The 13,624-nt window shown below is 38.1% G+C and overlaps 1 protein-coding gene across 2 annotated transcripts in view; it reads right to left on the reverse strand.

The window, feature by feature from the left end:
- The window catches only part of Scin (scinderin), an 80,857-nt gene that overhangs the window by 53,719 nt on the left and 13,514 nt on the right, over nt 1-13,624 (reverse strand). Inside the window, exons 1-2 of one of the 2 annotated variants that reach the window (XM_087206710.1) lie at nt 1,507-1,530; nt 737-886 (exon numbers count right to left, since the gene is read on the reverse strand). Coding sequence is in view for 1 of the 2 variants with exons in the window: in XM_004839621.4 (XP_004839678.1) it covers nt 737-886 (150 nt within the window). In the remaining variant the exon portion in view is untranslated. Of the gene's footprint in view, nt 1-736; nt 887-1,506; nt 1,531-13,624 lie in introns of those variants that run through there. The other variant, XM_004839621.4, reaches the window with a different exon arrangement.

A 13,624-nucleotide genomic window follows, 5' to 3' on the forward strand; every position in this document is an offset into this window, starting at 1 on the left:
GCACCACAGGAGTTCAACAAATATTTGTTGAGTGCAAAAAGGGGAGTAAATTTGCCAACCTAAATCAAGACCTGTGAGTATGATTATAGCCTTTGATAATCTTAAGGGAATATATACAGTATGGACACTAAGGTAGTCAATGCAATTTTCTTAAAAAGGAAAGACTGGTCACAACTCATTGTCTTAAGATTAGTAAATGATGTAGGTCTATAGAACTATAGAAATCTAATTTTCACATTAATTTACAAACTATAGTAAAAGTATAAGTGCCTTCTCTGTAAGACAAGCTTCTTGGCTTGACTGAAATATTTAAAATATTTGTGCATTTAATATCTTGGTGTTAGATTTTATTTCGTTCCTTTAATGAAACAGTGTTAATCTTTAAATTGAAGAAAACCAGTGCATGAAAACCAAATGAGTGAAAGATTACCTTCCTTCCATAATGTATCTTATAGCTGATCAAAAGTGTTACCCATGTATTTGTCCTCATACTCCCCAGAAGACAGTCAGGGTTTCCTTCGATAGTCACACAGATGATGAGAGGAAACAGGTATGGCTTTCCAGTTCCTCCGTACCATGACTTACATAATCCTGATGTTGCCCCTTAGGCTCAGTATTAGAAAAATGAGCTCTCTCTCTCTCTCTCTCTCTCTCACACACACACACACACACACACACACACACACACGTGCATGGGCACAGCTTGGAGTTTAACAAACATCACAAGTTGCAGTACCTCAATAAGTCCCAAAGGTTCACTTCCTTCTTCCACCACAATGAGCTGAGATCTTCCTTTCCTCTCATTGTCTCGAATGCCAATGGCAACCTGGCTTGCTTTCAGACGCTCATATTTGTTGCATGAGGAACCACACCACTGGTAAATTTCCTAAAAGAAAGAAACAGATCCTTTGATCTCAAGAATATGTGGAGGACATTTCATCTTAGTATATTGCTCACTGAGATTAATTAGGAAAAAACAAAAAAGTATGAAGAAGAAAATCAAAATTAACTACCATTGAGATGTGTATGATGGTATATATTTAAATTACATTTCTTTCTGAACCCTGTTAATTTGCTAGCATTATGAAGAAAGTATTTTAATAGAAAATATAAAAGACATATCTCACCATTCTGTGTGTGTATAGTCTACTAATTAAAATTTATGAAAGCAAACATATGGGTTTTTTAATTTAAAATAATAAATCTACCATATTTCAGAAAATTAGTCAAAAATCTGTTAAGGCAATATACTCTTGATGGTCATAAAAGCTGATATGATATTTCTGTAAAGCTACTTACCTATCATCTTTTTATTAATACATTCATCATTCATTCATTCAAATGACAAATGTTGTATATTCCATCATGTATAACAGGGTGTTTTGAAATATGTACACATTACAGAATGGCTAAATCCAGATAACTAATGTACATAAAGCAATTTAACAATTCTTATCAAGAACCATGAAGAGGGCCAGGGATTTAGCTCAGTGGCACTGCACCTACCTCGCAAGCACAAGGTCCTGAGTTCAATTCCTGGTACCAGGGGGGAAAAAGGAACCATAAAGAGTCAGAACATTTGACCCATCTATAGCACTATCTAAAATTTATTTTTATAAATTATTCATAAAGAGAAGAATAAAACACCAGTACAATGTTTTCCCCTGCTGCATGGTTATATTAGTGAGGCTTTATAACAAATTAAAAGTTCATACAAATGCTATATAAATTTATAATATACAGGAAAAGTTTGAGACTTAACTATCAAAATTACATTTTAACATAGAAATATAAATAGAAACAGAACAGTTTATTTTAAAGATTACATTAACTGGTATTTAGATTGAAATATTAAATATTTTAGATTTGAGTCCAGTGTTCAGAAGGTACACAAATATGAATATAAAATAAGAGTAAATGATCATTTTAGGGGCCAGGGATTTAGCTCAGTGGTTTCACCACCTGCTGCGCAAGCACAAAGACTCGAGTTCAATCTCTGGTACCAAAAAAAAAAAAAAATCATCATTTTACCCATAAAATGTGATTTAACAAAAGAAAGAAAATGATTAATAGTACCCAGTCTCATGAGGATGTAGGAATGACCATTATCACACACTATTATTTGAGTGGGATAAATCTACCCAAGGTTTTTTGAAAGGCAGTCTGGTTTCAGATTAAGCAATTAAATGTGCTTTAAGTATATGGAATTGCTACAAATTTATTCTACAGAAAGATTCAAATATGGTCTACACAACAAAGCAACTAAAGAAATGCCCATCAACAGAGGGGTAGCTATTTAAGGATCATTCATTACATGAATACTTTCAAACTCCTCTTTAGGGAAAAAAAAATGAGGGAAAAAAGCTTTGTCCTGATGTAGAAAATTACTTGAGTTATATCATTAAGAATAAAACAAAGCCATAGAATAACATGGCTACATTTAAATAGAAATAAAACATGTCTGTGTTTGCAGAAAACGGTCAACAGGGGGCATGAATATTCAGAAAGAAACCCTCTGACACACCACATTCATTTACTAGGTGCCCATCATGAGGTAGATAATAAAGCAGGCAACTTTGCTAAGGGTGCATCTGCAGCACTCCTGGTTTTCATTTTCCACACACGTCTCTCAGGTCAGGCACAGAGAGGTGGTTAGCATAGTGGTCAAGTGTGAGGATGACTGACGGGCTGCCACTTTCTACGTATGTGACAGTGTGTTTGCAATTTTTAAAAAGAACATTCTTAGCATCACAATAACACACAGTGCTAATAGCTAATAATACATTATTAATAGTAAAATCAAAGACCACCCATGCACTCCGAGAGAGGGACTCTCTTTTCTCTGATTACATTCTCAATACAGACTCATTTCTTCATTCAAAACAGTTCACTGAGTGCCTGAAATGGGCCAGGTTCTCTATGGGTGTTGGGGACACATCTTGGAACAATGTGGGCTTCTGACGGGCTCTGACCCCCTACTTCACCGTGTTTCTAATTGACCTAATCCGTCATCCTCTTTTAAAAAAAAAAAACAGACATTTTAGGAATTCAATTTTTTATATAACAAAAAATAAGACTATGCCTTTAATCTCTTTAATTTTAGAATGTGATTTAATTATTCCATGCAGTCAGTATGTGTTTCTTTCCTATTTCTAGCAGAATGGTGCACCTCCATGATTTCCTCTCTGACCTCTCTTCTACATCTGGGCATTGGAATATGAGACTCACATGTGAAGGCCATTTGAATACCATGAGGAAGTTAGCAGCACAAGAGGTGAAAACAAATGGTTTCCAGTGATTGTTCTACTCTTAGTCACTAAGCATGAAAATCAGTGGAGTAGGAAGGTAATTTTTTAAAATACAGATATGTGAGCCCTATCCTTAGGGACTCTCGGGTGTGCTCTGGGGAAACCTTTATCAAATGCTCCCTGGGGGACTGTAGCATGCAACCAGGGGTAGGCCCACTGCTGAACACCCTGGCCACAAAAACACCCTGGCACGCACAGCAAGGAATCTGGAACATGCAATTATCCCAGGGAACCAAACAGGCCACTCTACAGCCCAGGTCTCAGAACATATTTTTTCTCTACCCTAATAGATGATGATATTTTTGCAAATACTTCTTTCCTCATCAGTCTGGGAAAGCAAACTTATCATAGTTACATTTTGTATTGCAATGAAATACAAAGTTACTGTCTCTATTTCTCACACTTATTAGCAACTACATAACTGACTTTCCCCATACTTTACAATCATCTAACAGATACTTATGTTCTCTTTAACTTAGTTGTATAAATGACCTGTCATGTACTTCAAAGAGATGACCTAAAACCACAGTGAACTTTATTAGCATCTGTAAAGATACAGAAACTTGGCAAAATATGTTTAAGATGTTCAATATATAATGATAATTTCACAAATATAATTATTTGATATAAAATTTATAACAGTCTGTGGATTCCAGAATATTCTCTGTGACATTACTTCAAGTTAGAAGTTTTTATGTGGATATCAATTCACAGGTAAATTCAGTTGTAGAAAATGTTCCTCCTTGTTGCTCATGACCACAGTTTCTACCTTTTTTTTTTTTTTTCTGGTATCAGGGATCAAACTCAGTAGTTTGTGCTTGCCAGGCAGGCACAGCACCATTGAGTTACATCCCCAGCCCTGTACCTTTAAAGCAGTAAAAAACATGTAGAAAGTACTCATAAAAATAGCAAAAGTTTTAAAAGTGAAGTTTTCCTTTTAACTTGAAGATGACTAAATCAATAAAGTGTTACAGAAAGTTACTTGACATCAAAATGAGTAATTTTTGCTATGCTTACTATTTTATTTTTATCTTATTTTGTGCTACCTTTTATATATAAGTGATATATTTCTCCTAGGCTCACTTTGCAATGGTTAATTAAGACACGAAATGCAATAAAATAATGACCTTAACTGTAAATTGGCAAAAGTCAGAATTAAGTGGCACATTAATTAATTAGTCTTCATTTCATTAATTCTCTATGCAAATATAGCTCATTAATGGTGGCATCAACACATTAAAGCTTGCTTTAAAAAGTTGAAACAGAATTTTAGTGATTCATTACATGTGGGCGATTTACATCCTACCGTGGGTAGCTGATGGGTTTTAACAAAGCTCCACTGTGTGACAGTGAGCGTGTGTGGTACTATTAATAAACGACTGCCCAACTCTTACTGTATTCAGCGGTCGCTGGTCAAGCTTACTCACCACTCAGTGTACAGGAAAACTTTGCATTCAATTGGCACCATGCTTGAAAAATCTCTTGTAATTCAGCTTATCCCATTTTTTAGAGGGAGTAGTCTTTAAAAAAGTAATCCCACACAAAAATGTTTGTAAAAGTCTGAATTGATGTCATGGGTTAATATGTATTACTACAACAAAAAGTTTTCACTGTGATCTAAGTTATTTTATTTATGATATTTTCATGGAATTTGGCTGAAAACCCCTTTCATCAAATTAAGTGTATTAGACACTGAAAATTGTAAAACAAACATGGTTTCAGAGGCAGCTATTTTACCTTCTAAAATCCTAAAATATTTTAACAACTCAGCGCTAGGGTCAGATTTCTTTGGGGAAGGGGAATAACAACTCCATGGAAATCTGGAATTAGCCATTTAATTTGGACTGAAACCTGCTTAAATTTCAGCAGGAAGTCGTTAAATATGTTGCCCATGCATACCCTCTAGTAGAAGTCTGGGGAACCATAATTAACTCTAACTATATGTACTATTAAAAGAAAACAAAAATGCTCAGCATAAATAGAAAAGGAAGAAATAAGAACATAAAACAACCTGTTACTGGCAATTAGTCTGATTCACCAAAACTAGAAAGGTGAGCAAGTGACAATTATAGAAACAACCACATTTGAGAAGGGGAGACCTGTTAGTGGTCTTCCATACCTGAGGTTTCTATAATTTCCTTTAAACTACGTGGTCAAAGTTAATAAGTAAAACATCAAAGGACTGTCAAGCATCATTTTCGGACAGGAAATAATAGCAAAAATAAAAACAGTGCTCAATGATGGCATTGAAGGGAAGCAAGATTTCAGAAGCTGAGTCTAAAACTGACTCACAACATGTGCGAAGAATGCAACATGGCTGTGCTACTTTTCTATCCTTTTTGGAGTTATTTATTGTAAATACATCTAAAATGATATAAAGGAAAATGAGCCCGGACTTCTTCCTCTTCCTTATTCATACTGACTTTGTCTTTATTGTGTTTAATTTTTCCTTAGATTTAGCTAACCAGATAAACAAAAATACACATTAAGATACTCCTTTTGCCTGGAGTTTCTCTAAGCTTAAAAATAATAATGATTTGGGGGAGAACTCCAGAAATCTACTTTTATCACTTTAAAAGTTTAAATTATGACTTCTTTAGGTTTTGGATAAGCAAATGTTTATTGCAAACCTGTTTTAGTTTCCTCAAAGCCAACTGGACTCAACATCCTTCAATGACATACTTTTTAACAAATCCCTCTAGATGAAGTGTGGGATATGAATGGAGTGACAGGCAGGGCCCCTGCAGGCTGGGAGACCAAAAAGGAAGTAACCGTACCAGAACTACAGCACAGCAGTGATGACAGAAAGAACGAAGGGATACTTAGAAAGATCAAGCCTTCGGTGTTGATCAGTAACAGCACTTGGCCACACACTGGAAGGGCAGAGCCAGAGAAATAAATGACCTGGATGGTTTTAGCTCAGCTGCTGGCAGTGGTGCCACTCACTGGCATCCTGTGAACTGCTTTGGGAGGGTTTTTCTCATAGCACCAGTGACAGCAGGTGAAACTATACCCTCTCTACTAAGGTGTTTAGCAAACCAAACAAGGTTTACAGGCAAACTTGACAGGAAGCCATTTCTGCCAGCCACATATGTTGTGATTCAACTACTCAGGTAACTTATTGATTCTTCCCGCATATGACCCTGAATTCTGCAGCCCTGATAGACATTTCCTATATTGAAATGGTTCTCAACATTCACTGTACATTAGAGGCAGGGCTTAAAAACTACCCACACCAAAGTTCCATTCTAAGACTAAAGTTAGAATCTTGGGGATCAAATCAGAAGAGTCAGCATTTGTGATTCCAAATGGTTCTAATATAAAGTCCTGACTGAGAATTAAGGTGCCAATGCTAACATCTTACGTGCTGTCCTCCCTGGTGTCTGTATCCCTTGCCCATCACACCGTGTGCGTCTCTCCTCGAGGACTCTCACGTTCTGCCTCGCCATGTTCTTGCTCGTGTGTCTGTCTGTGGTCCCTAGAGGCCAACGGGTACCTGGTATCCAACCTTGCCCTCCTCTCGCCCAGTGCGCATCAGGCACACCCTACATGACATTTGTCCCCACTTCTATTACAGGATACCATGCAGAGACAAGATTAGATTTATCTCCACCTTGTCTTTTCTTGTTGTCTCCAGTTTCTCTTTTTATAAATGGGGTAAGGACAAATTTATCCAGAGCAAAGGTAAACTGTTTGTTCGGTCTTTAATTTTTAACTAAGCATCTTCAGTCACAGCAAAGACAGCCCCAAAAACCAACATAGTTTTAATTTAAAAGAAACTCAATTGTGCTAGAGAAAAGAACTTAGAGGTGGGTAGCGTATAAGGATGCTGTCTAGAATACAAGTTCTGTATACTAACATCAGAAGGCTGGCCTTAGGTGCTGGAGTATGTAAGAGGAACTACAGACCAGACAAGAAAGTAAAATACTGCAAGATGAGCTAGTCTGAGCCCAAAAGAAAAAGCAAGAGATTAAGAGAATAAGTAAACCTGACCAGAGGCAATGAAACCCTGAGAAGATGTCAGTGCGCTTCCTTTCCAACTGGTCTGTCACTGCTACAGTTTGATTGAGTGTCCCCCACAAGGCCAGTGTACTGAAAGGCTTGGCCCCCAGCCCATGGCACTATTGAGAGGTGGTGGAACCCTGAAGAGACAGAGCCTAGTTGGAATCTTCTAGTCACATGGGAGCTGTGCCCTTGAGGACGACACTGGGACTCAGCCCTCCTCTTCCTCTCCTTTTTGCATCACAGCTGCCACGAGGCAGGCAGCTTCCTTCATCACACCGTTCCCACCGTAACGTGCTCCCTCACAACCGGCCCAGAGCAAGTGGGCCAATCAATCCTAGACTGAAACCTCTGAAACTGATTGCCTCAGGTAATCTATGACAGGGACACAAAGGTGACTGACACAGTCATGCAGTCATCCAACTTCTACATGTTAAAGCGGAAGTGGCTGCAGGCAGCTGTTCAAACAGCTGGGCCAATGATCATCCGTACAATGTGGACAGAGTGTCCCATCTCTCCAGTGTGGCATGGGAAAAACAAAGCAGAGTTCCTGACAAGAGTGGAATAGTGGCTGGAAGAATGAGAAAGACTCTTGCAGTTGATACGGGGACATGATGTCAGGAAACCAAAACGAGCCCAAGGATATCCTCTAGTAAATGCCTTGGGAAAAGAGCCCAAAGGCCAAGGTTCAAGAATGAGTGGAAGAGCTATGATGGTTACAGGTTACAGGTGAGCGAAGATGAGACAGACTCACACTTCCGGCCCCCACCTCAACCCTACACCCAGGCTGTCATACCACCTTTGCACCCCCAGCACCTAAGGGGTAGAAACAGAGTTAAGCCTGAGTTACTCTACTGGTTAATAAAATTCACCTTAGTAAGGCAAAAATTACTGTTATTTTTAATCTTCCTGTGGACGTAGGAACTTGAGAAAAGGTAGGTTGAATTATAGATGGAAAAAGATCACATCTCTGGACAAATGACTGCCTGAGATGATCCGCTTTATGCTGGGGAAATACACATTCATCGAATGACTGTACATTCTGGGGAATTTTGCTAGGAACAAAGTGAGTGCGTGAGACTAGTAAGTGAATGGACAAGAAAGTTCAGCATAGACAGGACACAGCAGGAGAAGAGGAAGAGATCAGGGTACAAATTGTGAAGAAGCAACATCTGAGCTGAGTATTTTAGCATGAGATGATATTGGATACCTTCAGGAGAAAAGCGTCCCAAAGAGGAGAGTATTCCAGGCAAAGAAAAACATCCAAAAAAGCAAAAGCATGTGACTGGAGGAATGAGTCTCACGTGGAGTCCTGGGACAGCATCAACAGTGGGGCAGGGGAAGGGCTTGAGGTACTTCGGAGGTAGAACAGACAAGGAAAGTGACTAACCGAATGAGAGCTTCTGGGAAAAGTTCTCAGGGTGACTCCCCGGTTTGGGGTGTGAGGGCCTGAGTGAGTGTCTGGTCTATTAACAAGATGAAGACAATGGGAGGAGAAATAGTGAGCTCCATTTTCAGGACTAAAGTTCTTGTGATACACCTAAGCTGAAATATCTGGGAGGTGGCCAGAAATCCTGACCTTGAGCCCAGCAAGAGAGCAAGCTGGGCTGTAAAATGTGATCTGCCAGTGGACAGAAGGGAAAACGGGGGGAGAATGTGTTTGCTCAGGATGCACGATGAATGCATGATGAAAAGATAATGACTAAAGTGGAACCCTTCCCCCCCAGCCAAAAAAAAAAAAAAAAATTTGACGGGGTGGGCAGAACATGTAAAGAAGAATGAAGAAAAGTGGCCTGAAAGGCGAGAAGATGGGAAAGGGAAGGAGTGCACTAAAGACAGGAATAATCCAGTGTCCACCGCAGCCCGGAGATCAAGCAGATAATCAGCAAGAACTCACTGGATTCAGCGGAGGTCAGGGAGGATGGCAGGAGAGAAAGTCAGACGAGGAGAGGGGCGGACTGGCAAATCGGGGGTGGAGGCGGCTCTATCACCGCGACAGGTCTCAACAGCGGGGGTTGGGTGCGGATTGTAAACAGCCGGCAAAGCTGCTCAAGTGTCCCAACAAGTTAACAAGGAAACAGAACACCGGGCGGGCGGGCGGGCCTGCGAGGAGTTAGCAACCCACAGCAGGAATCCCACCCCTGGGAGGCCTATTCTCCACTAGGGACCGACTGACATACATTTCTAGGAGCCAACCCAGATCCCAAACCTTCCCACGGAGGGCTCTTTTCTTTTCTACCATTTTTGTGTTAAAATGTTTTATAACATATATATTTTATAATGTGAAATTTGTCATTTTAAGTGTACTATGCAGTGGCATTGTTCATATTCATAATCCTGTGCAAACAGCACCAGAGCTATTACCATAACCTTTTCGTTGTCCGGGACTGACACTGTATTGTGGACCCACTAAGGAGCAACTTCACTCCCCTCAGCCGCTGGTAATTTCCACTTTCTGACTCTATGAATCAAACCATTTTAGATACTTTGTATCAGTGGAATCATGTAATATTTTTCCTTTTGTATCTGGCTGTTTTACTCACCATGATGTTTTTAAGGTTTGTCTGTGTAGTAGCATGTATCAAAATTCCAACCCTTTTTCATGGAAAAATTATATAAATATACACATATAATTATATATGTATAATTATATATTATATATGTATATATATATATATATACACACACACGTATCCATCCATCCACATTTTGGACATCATGAATAGTGTTGCAATGAACACCGGTGTACAAGTACCTGTCTTAGGTTGGAAGGAGTATGTAGCTAGGAGTAGAACTGCTACGTCATTTTCTAGGCAATTTTATGTTTAACTTTTTAAGGAGGTCCCAAACTACTTTCAAAAGAGGCGCTGGTGGTGTAGTGCTTAGCATAGCTGCCTTCCAGACTGCTTTCATAGCGGGCATATCATTCTACATTCCCGCCAACAATACACAGGATTCCAATTTTCCAACATCCTGACCAATACTTGTCATTTTAGCTACTGGAGCTGTGCAGTAATATTTTTAGATGTGATTTTATTAGTTAATTTCTCTAAATATCTCATCTTTAAAATTAGTGGTTAAATAATAACTAATAAATTCATCATTATTAAAACATACAGTTTGAAAGCACTTTTCAGTAAATTACAAATGGCTAAGAAATAGCCTTCTTACATACTATTTTTCTGAAGATGCACTTAAATAATATACAGATAATCCTCATTTAACTATCTACCTATATAATGACTGCTCAGACTTAGGACCAATGGGCACTGTATGGATTTATGATCCATTTTTTTTTACAGTTCTGTACATCTTGTTTACTGAGCCTCAATGTCTTTTTTGTACAGTACACATTTTTATATGGTACTATAATTTTTGCTGATTGTACTGTACTGTATAGAACTGTAGTTTTATGTTGTTATACATTACAGTACTGCATATAAGAGTTTTGCAAATAAAAGCAAAGTCACCAAGTTGGAATTTCCTTTGACCATTTCTTTGTTTTGAATTTTGTAATGTACACACTATATACAATTCCTCACTTAGTAAGCAGTTCATTTAGCAACCTAGGCTCAGGAACTGACTTATCAGTCATTAAACGAGGAATGTCTATGTACTTATGATTTTCTTAGCTGTCATACTGGTTTATAATCTTAGGCCTCAGGTTGAGGAAGTTACATTGTCAAACCTAGGGAATATCTACTGCAGCTTAAAATCCTATAAAAGAGTAAATGGTTCTAAAGCATGTGGAATATCATATTAATCATGGTGACTGTCATAAAAGCTGACATCCCTTAAATATTATTAAAATATGGAATTTAGGGTACATCCATAGCCTTAGTTTTGGCTGGCTGACTATAGCCGGGTGCCAGCATTAGAGAGTTAACCTACAGTTTTTATACCTGGGTAATAAAACAAACTTAAATTGCTTTGGCTTCATTTTGTGCCTTCTAATGTAGAAGATAGTTTTTAAATAATTAACTCAATGGTCACTAGTAAAATATTATTATTCATAAAATTCTTGTTTATTGTACCATACCCCAAAAATAAAGTTATCAGGATAATCACAAGAGCTTATCGTTTAGAAACTCCTGGCAATGTATTAACTAATTTAAGGTTAGCAATGCAAACACAGATTGTGTGGGTGTTTGTAACAGTGCATGTAGGAACCCACACATCTATTCCATCAGATTGTCCCTTTAGAGGGTTGGAAACTTCCACAATATATGAGGCAGCTAAATACAAGTAACTCTGCAACAAAGTTGTTCCATGTATCTCTTCTACAAGGCCTGTAAGCAGGAGGACACTCAAATTATCTAAGATAATTAACTATATAAAATGAAGACAAGTTACTCTCTTAAAAAGATGAGTGCCCTTGCACTAACAACAGAGACTCCGTCCCTTTATATGAGCCTGGATTTGTGGGTCATTCTCCCACAGTGTAACACACCTACAGGAAGACAGCATGCCTGCCACAACATCCAATTATTTATGTAGCCTGCTACAGAAACTCAACATTTGTTCCACAAAATAACAAATGTTTTAATAACACTACTGCTTCCAGCAGAATCTCAGCCAGATTAGACATCGTCAAGTCTAAATTCAGCAGATTCTGAAACTGCTGCGAGACATTCTCTTCCTCCACACTACATAATATATACCAAGTTAGCTTCTATACCAAGTTAGCTTCGCATAGTGAAAAGAATGTGATTAGGAACGCAAAAACCCAGGTCCCTTCCCGGTCATCTCTCAGCTGGTTGTGAATGTGAGTGACTTGCCTGAACCTTCAGAGGTTTTATTCCTTTTTTGCAACTGAAAGATAACTGCCATGTCCCAGTTGTGACTGGGTGAATCACAGTTGGCTAAAGCTGGAAGTGGAATCAAATACCAGAGTCACGATGTAAAAAAATAAGGAAACTAAGGTTCAAGAGGTTAATGATTTGCCCCAGATAACAGAGCAGATAGTTGGCAAGCTGAACTGGAAGTTATTCATGATAGTTAAATAGATTATTGTGTTTCTATAGCAACTGCATCATACAGTAAATGTTTTAGGCAAGAAATACTTTCAAGTAATGGTAGGTATGAGTTACATTATCATTAGAGAGTGAACCCCTCACTTAAAGGACTAGAGATCCCCTAATCAAATATTTACTTTTACAGATGAAATCCTAAAATTATAGTAACTGAAATGAGAACTGAGGTCTCCTTTTTCTTTGAAAACAAAAAGTCATTCGATATATAATTGACAATGTGAAATAGGAAGAAAAGGTCTAAAGGGGTAGGGGAAGTGGGAGGGGTAGGGAAAAGAAAAGGAGAGAGAAAAGGAAAAAATGGAAACAACGTCTTTGTAAATAGGGAGGATTGGAGGGGTTGAAGGAAGGCCAGGGGAATGGGGAAAAAATAAGAACCAAAATACGTCATGTAAAGGTAAAGCTCCCAATGATGAATGTAACTATATTGTATACCTAAAATGTACCAATAAACTTAATGGAAAAAAAAGTCATTTTGTGTTTTAAAACTCTTTATAAATTATAAAGGGTTTAAAATGTAATTGGTGGAAGTGAAAGTTGAGATAAGCAATTATTGTGCATTGGCTTTGAGGGAATCCTGTAATTGTTTATTATGTTTTTTAAATTTTTATTTTTATTAGTCCATGTTTGCAGTATATAATGATTAGATTCATCATGTGGAGTTGGCACATGGACATGACACATCTTATTTCTTTTTATGTCCACTTCCCCTCCCCTTCCTCCCTCCTTGCTCCATCTCTGGGTCCCCTTGGAACTATGTGGCTTAATGATTCTTGTGGGCATTTTGATTTATGTTTGGTGTAGGGTAATGAAAGACTGGAATAGTGGCTATTTTATGCGTAAATCTAAAGGTCAGGACTCAAATCTGGTTAAGAGATTTGGCTAGCTTTTGCAGCTGAAAAGGACTTCCTCGTGATATATACTGTGAGATTCGGGGCAAAGGTACTGCCACTCTGGGTGTAAAGGTCTAAGTGCAGTATTGAGAATTGTACTCTGAGCATTAATATAATTGTGACCTGTACTGCTCACACAAGCTGGAGTGATCCAAAACAGTAAGATTATACACTAGCAGTAATAAAACAACAGATGTACCCTAACTTACAGAAACTTTGACCTTTATACCTTGGGGTTATTATCCAGACTAACCTTAATATATATTTTCCAGACTAATCTTGATATATTTAACATCTGTGCTATTGCCAAATCAATATTGGTTAAATAAAACTTTCACCATGTAGCTCTATTTTCAGAATCCTACATGTCCCTCCCCCGTGCATATGGGAT

The sequence above is a fragment of the Heterocephalus glaber genome, unplaced genomic scaffold (assembly GCF_053883595.1).
Source record: "Heterocephalus glaber isolate CG9 unplaced genomic scaffold, H.glaber_assembly_v1.0 deba00000676, whole genome shotgun sequence".
Lineage (NCBI taxonomy): Eukaryota > Metazoa > Chordata > Mammalia > Rodentia > Bathyergidae > Heterocephalus > Heterocephalus glaber.